The sequence below is a fragment of the Lepisma saccharinum genome, chromosome 24, assembly GCF_977018435.1.
Source record: "Lepisma saccharinum chromosome 24, izLepSacc3.1, whole genome shotgun sequence".
NCBI lineage: Eukaryota > Metazoa > Arthropoda > Insecta > Zygentoma > Lepismatidae > Lepisma > Lepisma saccharinum.
The window spans coordinates 40,893,987-40,908,559 of NC_139252.1; the positions used below are offsets into that span (position 1 = coordinate 40,893,987).

The following is a 14,573-nucleotide window of genomic DNA, read 5'->3' on the forward strand; positions in this document are numbered from 1 at the left end:
TTTGCCTCTGGAACTTCCCTCACGGAGAACATTTATATCGGTGGTTTAGTCAGTGGTTGGATTGGGGCTATACATACAGGGTGTCTACAAATAGTTGGAGCGGTTTCATGATGTTATTGTATGTGTACTATTGAACATATCGTGAAGTAACTTTACAGCTTTGTAGAGAAATTCGGCAAGTTTTTTGTTACAAGTTACAAGTGTTCGATCGATATGCCACCCCTTTGTGATTGATTGATTGATTGATTAAGTTGGTGTTTTACGTCCACTTTATGCACAGTAAGGGTAATCGGGACTGAACCTAGAGTTTAAAGTGGGATCCGTAAAAACTTAACCTTTCTCGCTCAGCTAGCACCCAAACGGCGCATCCTAGAAGAAAAATGCACAGAATATTTTTTGTAGAGAAATTTATGTACATTATTTTTTGTCATAACCTATTTTGCTATAAAATGTTTTCCAAGCGAGATATTTGCAAAACACTGATTTTGGGCGCCATTTTCCCAAGATGGCAGCCAAGTGGTAGAGGGGGGCAAAATTAGTATGTTGTTAAGAACCCTTTTACGAAGATAATAAAATTTGTTCCAGCTTTCCCTGATTTTTTTCCTTATTGTTATTGGACCCTCTTATTGACTCGCTTAAACCGATTTTACTTTATTCTGAGATGCAGATGAGTCGTATATTTTGTTTATACTAAATTACAAGGCGTCAATCCATTTGTGGCGTGTGCTGCATTGTTGCATGTGTTAAGCATAAAATTAATTTCTTTAAGGTCTCGCAGGGGAAAAAAGGAAGCGTCAAACAGGATAACTTTATTATGAAAACTTGTTTGGCTTCTATTGAGCTCTCTGTACGCTGTGTAAATTTGTGCTGTGACCAAATTGTATATATAGATTCGAGACAAGACATACACGAGAACGAGACCAATGTCCATACATCGAGCCCATCGATTGATTGATTTGCTTTATTACTTCACTTTTCTGCCACTTCTGGCTAATCGCTAAGGTGATAAAATGAGATGGATGGAGAGACAATCGCAAACATATATGGACGACACATCAGAGCCCTATTGAAGATTATACAGGCTGTGAGTCCATACGCCAGAGCTTTGCTGGTTTACAAAAGGCTGACCAGGGTGTACTACGTCGACGTTTGACTGTCTTCGGAAAGGTCACTCCTTACATCCCATAAATCGATACGAGAGCGGGAAACGAGACAGATATTTACAACTCGAGATGAATTCGAGCCTCTATCAAATCTCACCCATTTGTCAACCTCACTTCTAGGTAGTACACCCTGGACTGCATTTTGCAGCCTAACGAGGCTCTGGCGTCTGAACCTACGGCCAGTATAATCCTTCCTAAGGCTGTGTTGTCCTGTGTCGTATCATGCCGAAGGCGTGACTCGAACCCGGGACCCCTGGCGTCATAACTCGATAGTCTAATCACTTCATAAAGGGGCCCGGTTGAAGAATCTGGAAGTAGCTTAAAGGCAAATTACACCAGCGACCTTCAGTGGATGTCAAATCTCCGCTGACACGAGATTCTAACAAAAATCCACAGGGAGCGTTGAAATAACGCAACTTCAGCTTTAGGCAAGAAAAGACAGTTAACGACAAAACGAAACTCGCTAACGGTTTTAACGATCGGAAATTCGAATCCACCGTAAATAGTTCAAGAGAACATTTCTCAGCTGCAGTTGTACTCGGAAACTTTATCGCGTGAACAGTTCTTGTCTCTCCAAGTTATGGGCTGAGTGTCGATTGTTACGAAAAGAGTTACCGCGGGGAGTGATGCGCTATTGAAGGTTCTTTTCAGGGACCGTGCAGGCCCGTAGCCAGGCATGGGCCGGGGGGTGGGGCTCAGTCCCTCCTGACATGGTCGCCAGCCCCCTTGACATTACGTAAAACTATTTTGTATTCTAATTTGTTTGAGGTGAAGAGTGAAAATGTAGACAGAATATATTTTTTTGTTCACAACTTCGTTCGTTCATCTTGTTTATGAACAGAAATCTAAGCAGCAGCAAGTGTTTAGAAGATTCTGTAGACTTTAGAAAGTTCTTTCATAGGTAGCCTTCTTTATCTGTACCTTCCCTGCTCCTGTTGCAGCCTCTCGTTTGACAGAAATCTGTGACTTTGATGTCATCATGTACATTCCTTCCGCATCTGCGTCAAATGTCAACAGATCCCAAGTTTTATTGCTTTGGCCGGGGGTGGAATGTACTGTAGGTACTATGATTGAGGTGAATATTGTACATTTTAACATGTATGATATAAATATGTATCATCAAGTATAGTATGGAGTGTGTATTAAGGGATGGTGTCAGTAGCAGTCATTTGCACTTCAAGAGATGTTTTGGAAGATACAGAAAAAAACTGTAGTATTTGTATGATATTTCTAAATTTTATATTTTTAATTAACTTAATGACCCCGACACACATAATTTACCTTCATTTCATACTATTAAACTTTTGAAAAATGGACTTGGTTTACTAAGCCCCCCTGATAACCCGTGAACCCCCCCAGGAGGTCAGTTCTAGCTACGGGCCTGGGACCGTGTTGTCACATCCAGATCTACAGGTAAACGAACATTCCTTTATTTTCCTTTCTATTATTCTATAACCCTGCCAGACCAGTCATCCCATTTAAGTGTTGTTCTTATTTCACAGGGGCGAGCCCCCTTTGCTTGCTTACGTGTTAACGTTGTTTCTCCGGGGTGTACAGTCTGAGAAAAAAATACCTGGGCCACGGGACGTAGAATTTCGTAACGTCTTAAAGCCTGTTGTTTATGCAACCCAAATAACAAAATATTCGCTTAAGTTTGCCTGGTGATTCTGACTTCTCGGGAAGGATTGAGCTTTGATAGCATGAGTCACATGACTCGTGCCCCAGCCACAACAAACAGCTGGGTGCTACGATGCCTCCAGAAGAAAATTTCAGGAACTGGTTTCTTGACAAGAGCTACTCGTAAGGAAATACTATTCTATCAAGTGATATTAGAGTCATTGTCAAGAAGGTTCGCTGAAATGATGGTTCTCATCACAGACCACATGCCACACGTTAATTGTTTAAGTCTAGTTCATGCACTGGACCTACAGATTAAAATGGGATTCGAACCAAAGCCTCTCTACTTGGTATTGAATTCGGAAGCCTTTCATTACATGGCGAAGACGTTACTACTACGACATCAGAGAGGCAATGGAACCCCTTGAGAAAGAGATAAGCGAAAATTGCTACCTGACAAACCATATTTGCCCGTAAATTTTAAATATAAGACAATATTTTGTACTGACAGTTTCGAACCGTGGGAGAGGCATATATTTTTTTGTACCATCGTCCATTTCACGAGTTTATAATTCTTCCTCACCGACACGAGTAACGCGAGTGGTAGAAGAAAAGCGAAGTAAAATAACTGAAACAGAAATAAAAGGAAAAAGCGAAATAAATTTTATTCATAATATTCTGCAGTCACTTGAGTTGTATTCACGGGATGCTATCTTTAAAGAAAGCCGTGGTCTCTTCCTTGTCTCTTTCGCTTTCTTTGTGCTCTTGCTTCCCCCGTCACGATTGGTCTAAAACTAATTAATGCGACGTTAATTAAACAATCCAAACAACGAAACAATGCACAATCAACTGCACAAGACAACATTCCAAATGTTTTCGAATCGGAAAACAATTGAGATGCTGTAAAATGACTTAAGATGCAGTAATAAAGTGGGAATTCGGTACCGTATAGAATTAAATCGGTAGAGATGTTCGATTTGATTGGATGTTTGTTATTTAGATTTGCTATTCTTTCACTTTTGGCAAATAGCGACGATGAAGATGAGTGATGCTATGATGAAATTGATGAAGGGACACTTACCAAGGACACCCACGCCCAAGTCGAGATTCTAACCAGGGACCCATGGCATCGTAGCGCGCTGTGCTAACCACTCCTCCATGGAGTGGACATTATAGCATATTTTGTGTGCTCAATTGGGATCAATCAATGGAATGAATAGGCATATTATATGATTAATAAATTCATATCATAATACCACGTCATATTATTCGGCACGAAGTAACATCAGAGACATTCAATCTTGCATTTTTGCCTTTCAACTAATTCTTTGAATTCAGGTTAATCACAACAATAAGATAAATTATGAAGAAAATGATAGTGAATGTGGGATATTGACAGTTATTACGAATTTCCTGAGAGAAACAACATTAAGCAGGCTCGGTGGTCAAGCTCATTAAGTGATTGACATTCGATATCGTCGCCAAAGTTCCCGGTTTTGAGTACCGTCCTTGTCGGGGGTGTTTGACTATTTCGTCATCAATTTCGTGTAATGGTCACTCGTCCTTATCGTCGCGATAATCGAACAGGGAATAAAAATTATAAAAATAAATACGATGGAAGAGTACTTATTTCATCTCTCACGAAATCTCCTACAAAACCGGAATATATAAAATACATGTATATTCATTCATATACATTTTCGATTTCTATATTTAACTAGTCGAGACCGAGAACGGGAGAGCAATTTTCAATTCGACAAACCGAGAGGCGGAGAAACTGTCAAGTCTCGTTTCTTCTTGGCACCTCCGTAATCGAGTTGTTCTGTTTGTCATTGGCTTTGTATTGGCAATTATTGTCATTATTCTTCCCCTGCAGGTAAACCATAACGATGAATTATGATGAAATGAAGCAGATAAAAGGGCAAGAACAAGAAAGTCATGCCTGTTCGGGACTCCAACCCAGAACCTTATGTAACGAGATTTGAAATTCTGGAGAAGGCGTCCGTGTTTCGCTTGGTTTTCTCTTTCCTCTACTTCTCTTATATTATCATACATGTATAATAAAAATGGATCTCATACGATATGTTGCGATTCATAATTGTGCTGGTTAGATGCTACAGATGTGAACTCCAACCTGCAATATATTATTCCCTTTTGTTTCGTATCTGGTTGAACATGAAATTTTCTTACACTGTGACAATTTCTTTCTTAGTTTTGGTTTGGTGCACAGATATGCTAATCTGGACTCAACCTTCAGTTTAAAGTGGGATACTAACCACTATGTGCATCCATCGTGTATCAAACCCGGGATCCACTGATTACAAGGCGACGACGTTATCACTACTCCATCGAGGAGGCCCCATGACAAAATGTTATTCACTCGATCTCTACCATAATTTATTTCAGCATTTACATTTTCGTTTTCTTCTTCTTTTTTCCTTTTGTTAACTACTCTTATACAACTCTTTTTGCGTCTTCGAATTTCTTCTTGTTTCAGGAAAAAATAATACATGCAGGCTCTATAAAAATCCCCCGTTCAAATAGATAAAACGTTCACTCTCGAGAACTAATTTACATGTTTATCACTAACGTAACCATTAGGAAACTATTGAAATGTTAACTGATATAACTGCAGATGAAACAATACTTACAGCCACTAACGAAATATCTATTCTTGTGTAGCCTCACAGACAACAAGTATCTGGTGAGTCATTCACTCTTGCTGACTACGGGCGAAGGTCACTGAACTAAAGGGTGGTGGCAAGCAAGCAGGCTTGTGCTCTACCAAAGACGAGGTCACGTGTTCCAGTTATCAATGGCGTACGAAATAAGGAGGAACACAGCTATCTGACGTATGTTTTGGTCCCGTCATTGCACGTAGACAGTGGCGTATGCTGGTTCTAACGAGTGGGTAATCTCCGACCTTTTGATCCTCAAACTCCAAAAGTTTCCGTGCAATTTATGTCACGCTCCATATTGGATTTAGGAATATTGTGTCGGAATGTTTGTCTTATTGCTACGATCACAATCAATTAATTCTCGTTATTGCAGTTTACTATACGCGTAGAATTTCAAATAATAAAACAAGACAGTATTATAAAGCTATAAAAAAACAGCCTGTGAAATATAAAAATGAAAGACGTGCACTAGTGAAATAAAAACCCGCAATATTAATTTAAGTGCAAAATTCAACTTACTCCAGGACCCGATTACTTGTGCTGTACTACATCCAAAGCACGCTGTTTGTCCAGTTGCACGTCAATACGTGTCTGGGCGAAAGATTGCAGCTTAACAAAGGAAGTTATGTGACTTTTGGATTTTTCATGTTTGGCACAAGTGTTGCAAAGATTACAGTCACGCGTCCATACATTCTTTTCAGCCCCGAAAAGTAAGCACGGAGAACAAAAATGCAAAGCTTATTAACACTTATACTTCCTGTCAACCATGGTGTTTTGTCATAATTTGCTTGCGAAAATGCCTCACATATTCCCGATTTTGTCTTTGTGTGTAGAAATAAGTTCAAGCGATGACACTGGCCTACCTGTATTAACAATTTGCAACTTCTCCTGAAAAGATCTTGTTCCAAAAGGTTTCACCAGAAAATCTTGTATCACATCCATTACCGTTTAACACAGCACTATCACGACAAACACTAACACCTAAATAAATAATAAACACGAAGCACAGCACGAAGCCAACGACTACACGCATTCAGTTTCACGCGCCAAACTTCTGTTGTTGTGTTCCTGGCTCAGAATGAAATTCCCTATGAATAATAAAAAAAATCCCTTTCCGAGCTCGAATTGACAGGTTTTTAAAAGTTCGAATCATTGCAGGTCAGAGTCAGAATTTTATTTCGGGATGGGGATCATCCCTTATTATCAGCCGCCACATAAATTTGAAACAGTGGGGTTAGAAGTCCTGAAGATGAATCTCAGATTATTAGAACGTATTAAGCAAAGTGTTTAATCCTGCTAATGAAGTAAAATGAATTACCACTATACACTTTTTAAATTAGATATTTGTAGGATTTCGGGGAGGGGGGTTTCCCTTTAAAAAAATATTCAGTTCCGTGAGATAAGTATTCTCGCTGCTTTTGAAGATTAGAGAGGAGAAACAATCACTATTTTTGTAAATACAAGGATGGGGGGAGTCAGCAAATAGGTGCTTTAATTGCTTAAGCCTTGAATTTTAATTCAGTTTGCTTCATCTTCAATATTTAAGCTTTTCCCTTTTGATAAATTTATGTTCAAGTAACAGAAATCAGCAAGACAGAAGCAAATGTAAAGTGAAAATTAGCGTAGAATTGGTTTGCCCATGTTATTCAGTTTTCCTGTTCTTCGCACTCTACCGGGTATGTTTTCCCTAGTTGAGCGGAGGGAACGGAAAAGGCTCTCAAGGTTGAGAGTGCGACCGGTGGACTCTCACAAGAAGGAGCTTACCCTGGGCACGGAATCACCGCGCCTGAAAAGCAGTGTTTCCTCCCCCTCTTTCCTTTCTCCTCCCTCCTCGCCAAGGGTTGTAAGGAAAGCGGGAGGAATGACGTCAGGGTGAGATTCCCTGAAGTCATTCCACCGGCTGGAGAAAGGTTCCCGGACATTCGGTGGCAAACGATTGGAAGTATTCGCGCGCTGGAAGCAAGGAAATGTATGCATCGAAATTGGTTTGGAAGAATATTGCGAGGAAATGTATATATATATATATATATATATATATATATATTAAAAAAAAGAAATACAGCCGGGTCATCTGCGATTACCTAGATGACCCAGAGTATACGCCGCTGCACGTAGAACACTTTATCGTAGTGGCCTTGAAGTTCCCTCAGGGCACTCCTACGTAAAGGCTTCTGAGCTAGAAGGATATCTTCCCCATTGAGTGGAGGAAAAGTGGGTGCGTATAGAGGTCCCTCAACTTTCGTATTCTGTTTCATTTCAGAACCCGTGCTGTATCGTCGACTTAATCCAATCTATCCGATGTAGGTTTTAGGTTCTGTTTCTGTTCGGTTATTTCATGTTGTCTTCCTGCTTATGTTATTCGCGACGAAGGCTCTGGATTCGGTAATCTGGACAATAACGGGATTGTGTTGGTTGCTTGATTTGGTGTCTTAAGTTCACTTTATGTCCTGTTAGGCTAATCGTGAATGGACCTACAGTTTAAAGGGGGATCCGAACCACTATGTTCCTCCACCGAGTATCGAACCCGGGATCCCTTAATTACAAGGCGCCCACGATCCCACTCCGCCATCGGGGATTGTGTTCGCAACGAATGAATCAAATTTGAGTGATATGATATGCAACCATTGGAAGACTATTGAAAGAAAAGCTACGGGAACCTGTCAGTTTTTCTACTGCAGACAGGAAACCATAAACATGCAAGAGAAGCTTATATTCTATGAAACCTGACGCTATGTGCTCGAATACTGGCTATATATAATCCATAGAGGCATAGCAACGTTAAACAACCTCTTATATGATACATATAGGTTTAAAAAGGTCGAAATACAAAGATTGTGTGCGCCTCACTGATCGCGTAGTGGTAAGGCCTTGTAATCAAGGGGTCTCGGGTACGATACCAGGTGATCGCACATAGTGGTTCGGATCCCACTTTAAACTGTATGCATTTCAGATTAGTCTATCTGTGCCGGTGACTCAGTCGGTAACGCGTCTGACTACCATGCTATAGGCCCCGGGTTCGATCCCCGGCCGGTTCAAGCCCGGGAACTTTTCTAACGTTGGAAGCGGCCCCGGCGCCCACCCAGCGTCGAATGACATGGATACCTGGGGGAAACCCTGGGGGTAAAGGCGGTCAGGGGCGTGATGCTGATCACATCACCCCCCACTCACGAACGAATCAAGAAAGTATGGGGCGGCGTGATGCTGATCACATCACCCCCACTCACGAACGAATCAAGAAAGTGTGGGGCGTTACCCCCACACCCCCTATACGCCTTCATGGCGTAGCGCTAAGCACAGGTGAGAACTTTACCTTTTTTTTTTTTTTTTGCATAAAGTGGACTTACAACAAAATTTAAAATTGCGATAAAGATTATGATAAGGTATTAAAGAATTGGGTCTAACACATTTTTTTATTGTTTACCAATGACCTTGTTAACGGTGGAAGCGGTCCCGGCGTCTACCCAGCGTCGAATAACATGGGTACCTGGGGGAAACCCTGGGGGGTAAAGGCGGCAGGGGCGTGATGCTGATCACATCACCCCCACTCACGACCGGATCAAGAAAGTGTGGGGCGTTACCCCCACACCCCCTATACGCCTTCATGGCGTGGTGCTATGCACAGGGGAACACTTTACCTTTTTACCTTGTTAACTAATATTCTTAATTTCAGTTTCAAGATGAAATCGGCTACGAAATAAAAGGAGTGGGTTCATATTTCTGTTACGAAATTCCACTTTTGTAGTAGACCTGTGCCACACTAAGATGTGACATAATAAACAAATCTGAGACACTTTCAAAGTATTAAATTGCTATCTACGTATTTGGGAACAATCTTTCAATATAATACTTTTTTTGGACGCGTCAAATCATAGTATTTAATTCCTGTTTTAGCAGCTTTAAGAAACCTGATTTTTTGGGGGGGTTACAAATGCCCTTTCTGCTCCCGTCAAGTTACGCCTATGAAAAAACAGGAATTCAAAGTAAAAGACTGTCCCGACTAAATCGGGAGACACGTCTGATAGATTTACAATTGGGAAAATCATAATTAAGCGTGTAGTTGAAAACAACCTATTTTCATATATTGCATGCAGCTCTACTTTTTCTGCAATGTGGATCAAGAACTGGGGACGTGGAGAAGCACAACACTCCACGTAACCAATAGTCACGTGACCCTCTTTGCTTTCCTGTCATGTTGACCTTCGCGTGGAACACATTTCTCGGTGTTAAGACAGGCAAAATCACCCGATCATCGAAGGGTGCAATATGTGTTGCCTACCCTCCTGCATTACTTGCTCCTATTAAAGCCTTATGGGGAAGAACTTTTTTCCATGACTGTACCTCTCGCTGCTTAGACTCACATAGCCTGAGATTCGATCCCCAATAAGAACCGTAGGGTTTCTGTACGATGCTTGTCCTTATGTGTGCTGAGTGCCCCTTTCTAGCCTCAGCTTTTAATCCAAGTAAGAATATTTTAGTCCCACGACATTACATTTATGTGATATTAGTTAAGGGACGGGACACTGGACGTATAACGTGAGGGGTGAGGGGTGTTAAGGCACCCAAAATTTCAACTTCAATCAATCAATCAATCGACCATCCCTATTACTAAGTAAAATAAATAATGATACCGTTATAAATATAGATTCAGACAAGTGTCCAAGACAAGGTGCTTAGGTTATTTTGTTATATGAGCTTGCGAATACAACAGTGCATTCACTTCAACCAGGAACTCACTATAATGTTATTTCAGTGACCATTAGAAAGAAAACTTTCAATACCTGTATGTCCATCATTCTGAAGGTTCATCAAATCGGGTTCATCAAAATTATTGTCCCAGGATAGCGTTCCATAGGACATTATCGTCGCCATGTGTATCTTAACATCTATTGGTGATTGTGAACTGCCTGAGCAGAAGTGTGGATATAGTGTAGGCCAGAATTGGGGTCCTGTCAAAGAGAAACATAACAATATTTTTTATATGGTCACTTTCATACATAGATAGCAGGCACGTATTTAGAAATTTATCTCGGGAGGAGTCCGATCCAAGTGTCTCAGACATAATAATAATAATAATAATAATAATATTAACGTTTAAATTTCAATAATTGTTATAATTATATTCAATTAAGATAATATTAATTAAAATATATAAATTAATATTTTTGTTGCTACAGGTAAAAATACGGTATAAGAATAGATATAAAAGCATGAATTCATTATCTAGCATACTTGTATAGATGCATAAATTTTGTATAAAAGCAACTGTCCTGACAAGCAAATCAGTGCCAAATACATAAGAAAATAATACTATTTATTAAATAACAAAAACGAATGTCGGATCCAGATGACGAAAATTAAAGTTTCAGATTAATATCTTTGGTGGTGTATTTAAAGTTCGGTGGAAATAAATAACCTCGATTATACAACAAATGCTAAACAAGTATATTTCATTATTTAATTTTAGTACTTGATAAGCCTTTCGGAAGGGGGGGTGTCCCGAACCTTTGGGCGTCACCCTTGCCAGATTTTGTCTCGAGTCTTCCAATAATATAATTATGCAAGAAAGAAGTCATTGTACTAAGTTAGCTTTTGTTTAGACAGACACACATCAAATTATTGTTAAATAAAGCAATTATAAAAACTAATTATTTACTGCCTTCAAATAAGTTCGCTGTAAATAAATATCACTCGATTGTACAAGAAATGTTCAACAACGTATAATTTCAATATTTAATTTTTGTAATTGATAAGTCTTTCGGGGGGTCCGGACCCCCTGACCCCCCTTACATACGTCCTTGGATAGAATGTAGTGATATAGAATATGAATCGTATAATGTAGTATTCACACTTCTCAACTCCTTGATTGGCCTGCCAGGGGTCCTGGGTTCGAATCCTGGCTTGGGCATGGACGTTTGTGATGTCTATTCATCAATTTCATCATATCATCACTCATCCCCATCTTCGCAAATTAGCCAAAACTGGCACAAGAAGCAAAGTAAAAAAAATAAAAAATAATTTTAAAAAATTCTTGATTGGTCGTCCCGAATATTTTCTTAGTCCAGAATTCGTAAACTTAGCACCATTGCACTTCAGCACCAACTGCGGTGAAAGGCAGAGTTGTGGTCGAAGTGGGCCTCGCTTCCTATAGTCCTCACACAAAAATTATATAATGCATAGACGTGAAAAGATAGATGGAGAGGCTAATTTTGGGGGCAATAACACTCCAACATTTTGTTTTTATCTAGCTTATGGTTCAGTAAAGCTAAGAAAAAGTTACTTTCGGTAGACACGCTGTCGTAATTAAATACTTTGTGGGGATTGCAATATGGTTTGAGGGCGCGAATGATATGATTTGAGGGGGAGCGCATGTCATGATTTTGGGCGGAATGGGCACCCCTGACTTTAACCGTTTTTTTCACCCAGCGAGGGCGAGTCAACTGTTGTAGGGGTGCGTCTCCAAGATCGGTTACAACAGTAGCTACTAGTTTGAAGGAACCAGTCCACACCTGATGTCATTGAAATTTATAAAGTGAAAACTTATTCAGTAAAAATCGAGGGAGATTGAAGATGAAGGATGATGAAACTATTGGTGTTTTGTCACATTTTATAAACTAGTCCGTCAAAGTCACAGCAGCTAACAATGAAGCCTACCACACAAGCAGTCTGCCAGGCAATTCCCCAGAAACACTTCCAAAGCCTGTTTGATTCGATGCCACGTGTAGCATCACGTGGAGGCTTCACAAGCTGCTGTTTCTTTGCGTGTACAGTATCGGTATGACACCTTAATCATTTATGTCATTACGTGGAATAAATTGCATTCGATCCGCATGATTCCTTCATGGTGTTGCAATTTTCACAAATAGTAGTATGTGTGCGTGTTTGTGTGTATGTGTGTGTTATAATGTGCTTAGGAAATTTGTCTGATTAAAATTCATAGTAAGGCAATTATTTTCAGAGATGAGACCATACTTCAAACAAAAAATTACCATTTGGTCCTTCATAAGAATATCCTATATCTTCTTGACCTGCAAAAAAGAAATAGAATAATTATGAAATGCTTTAGCAAAAAAAAAAATATATATATAAATACCAATGTTACATATTTTTGTATTACCCCAGTAAATGAGGGCGACATAATTCCTGAGTGTGCTTCACGGTAATTAATCATTCTTAAGGAGGAATTAATACAGGGAGTCGTTCGGAATTTTCCTGTGAAGTAGGTAGGTTTTTATGTACATTATGTACAGGGTGGGAAATAACCTTTTGCTAGGGGTCTGCAGGAAAAAGTAACAACAATTAAGAAATTATGGTAATACCTAATGTTTACTACGACAATTGTGGTTACAAAAACAAAATTAAAAGTTAGTTCACGACAAAGCACCTTGCTTCAAGGCAAATGCTAAAACCAAGACCTTCTTCGGCGAAGTGGCATTGACTTCTTCAGCAGTTCTGAATGGCCGGGTGCATCACCGGACCTGAATGCAGCTGAGCACTTTGGGGCTATTCTGAAGGACGCAGTTGAGTCCTTGATGATAGTGGAACGTGGACCGGACCGCTATTCCCGGCCAACACTCCTTGCACATCTGGAACAAGTCCTCCGTGACATGGAATGGAATACGGACTGTTTGCGAATCTTCTGAGCTCCTACCCTGATCGTCTTCGTGCTGTGAGAGAAGCAAACGGCGGACATACTAACTTTTAATTTTGTTATTGTAACCACAATTGTCGTAGTAAACATTTGGTATTACCATAATTTCTTAATTGTTGTTACTTTTTCCTGCAGACCCCTAGCAAAAGGTTATTTCCCACCCTGTACGTCATTAGTTTGCACACCATAGATCACAAAACCAGGGCCAATACGTACCAAATTGTTCCTAGACCATTTTTTTAAAAATAAAGATTCATTTTTTGTTGTAACCCTTATGCAACGGTAGTTCGAAACAGGTAATAGTTAATTCTTTATATGACTTTGTTTACAAATGACGGATATTTTTGTTTCATTGCGTCCGGCACTTTTGACCTTTGCAGACAGTTGAGATAAATTTCATAACTCTGCTAAGAAAAATTACAGAAAGTTGGATTAAGAACTTTGCTTCAGTACATTTGAAGTTACATTATAATGTTCTGTACCTTTTTTTATCATCTCAAATGGAAATGACTGAAAATTAGGGTGAAAACTGGTATTCGCTTTTCAACAAAAATCAAAGTTTAGGTTAAGTAAGGGGATATTTTCCAATACATATTGAAGGGTGTAAATCAGCCTGAAGTGCCGACGCATCCAAAAATTTTAATTCAATCAAAGTTTATAATTTTTTTAAGCATTCATTGATTTAAAATTGTCTGGCAAACATCATCTTACCTCTGGCAGTGATGACTAGCATCAAAAGTAGCAAAAAGTACTGAACTTCCATAGTTGCCCTGGATTTTGCAATAGCTCTAATCCTGAAAGTAAATAATTATAGAAAGATTTTGCTGGAGTTAGATTTTCAATTATCAACCTATCTTCTTACGTCCTTGAAGAATCGTTATTGTTGTTATATTTCTTGACATGTTAATACGTTGCCATTACCACCAAGACCAGTCAAGTACATTCACAGGATATTGATCTACCATACTGCTTTGCTCCGTCCACTCACTTTCTCCCCTTCTCTTCCATTATGCGCGGCGCTGCTCCACAGGTCTCCGAGACAGAGTTGTAAGTTTGTTATTACATGTGAACGTTGTTATTTTATGTATATTATGGACATAGTTATTCTATTATTAGTGAATTCTTACACTAATATAAACAGATTCTGATCAGAACACTTTCGCACAGAAATAGTTTACATCGTCAAGTACATTAGTAACATTATTAACTTTTCCTCCTCCGACAGTGCATATTAACAACCACAAGAGGTTTCCCAAATCCAGGTCGACGCGGGCCATATGAGCGGCATTGCAGAGACATTACTTCGTCTAATCACGATAGTAAGTCATGGACTAAGGAATTATTATTATTATTATTATTAATTATTATTGACTCAATAGTACCATTACTTACAACAAAGCCGCCGAGAAAGCTTTGGCGTTACCAAAATTCTTGTTTACACAGAACGTGTTCAGTTAACACGTTGTT

General features: G+C 39.5%; 1 protein-coding gene across 1 annotated transcript in view; it reads right to left on the minus strand.

The window, feature by feature from the left end:
- Positions 1-13,869, minus strand: part of LOC145978161 (carbonic anhydrase 1-like) — a 43,416-nt gene extending 29,547 nt beyond the window's left edge. The window contains exons 1-3 of the mRNA XM_083110600.1: positions 13,818-13,869; positions 12,445-12,483; positions 10,237-10,404 (exon numbers count right to left, since the gene is read on the minus strand). Coding sequence (XP_082966726.1) covers positions 10,237-10,404; positions 12,445-12,483; positions 13,818-13,869 — 259 coding nt within the window. The remainder of the gene's footprint in view (positions 1-10,236; positions 10,405-12,444; positions 12,484-13,817) is intronic.
- Between the last annotated feature and the right edge of the window lie 704 nt (positions 13,870-14,573).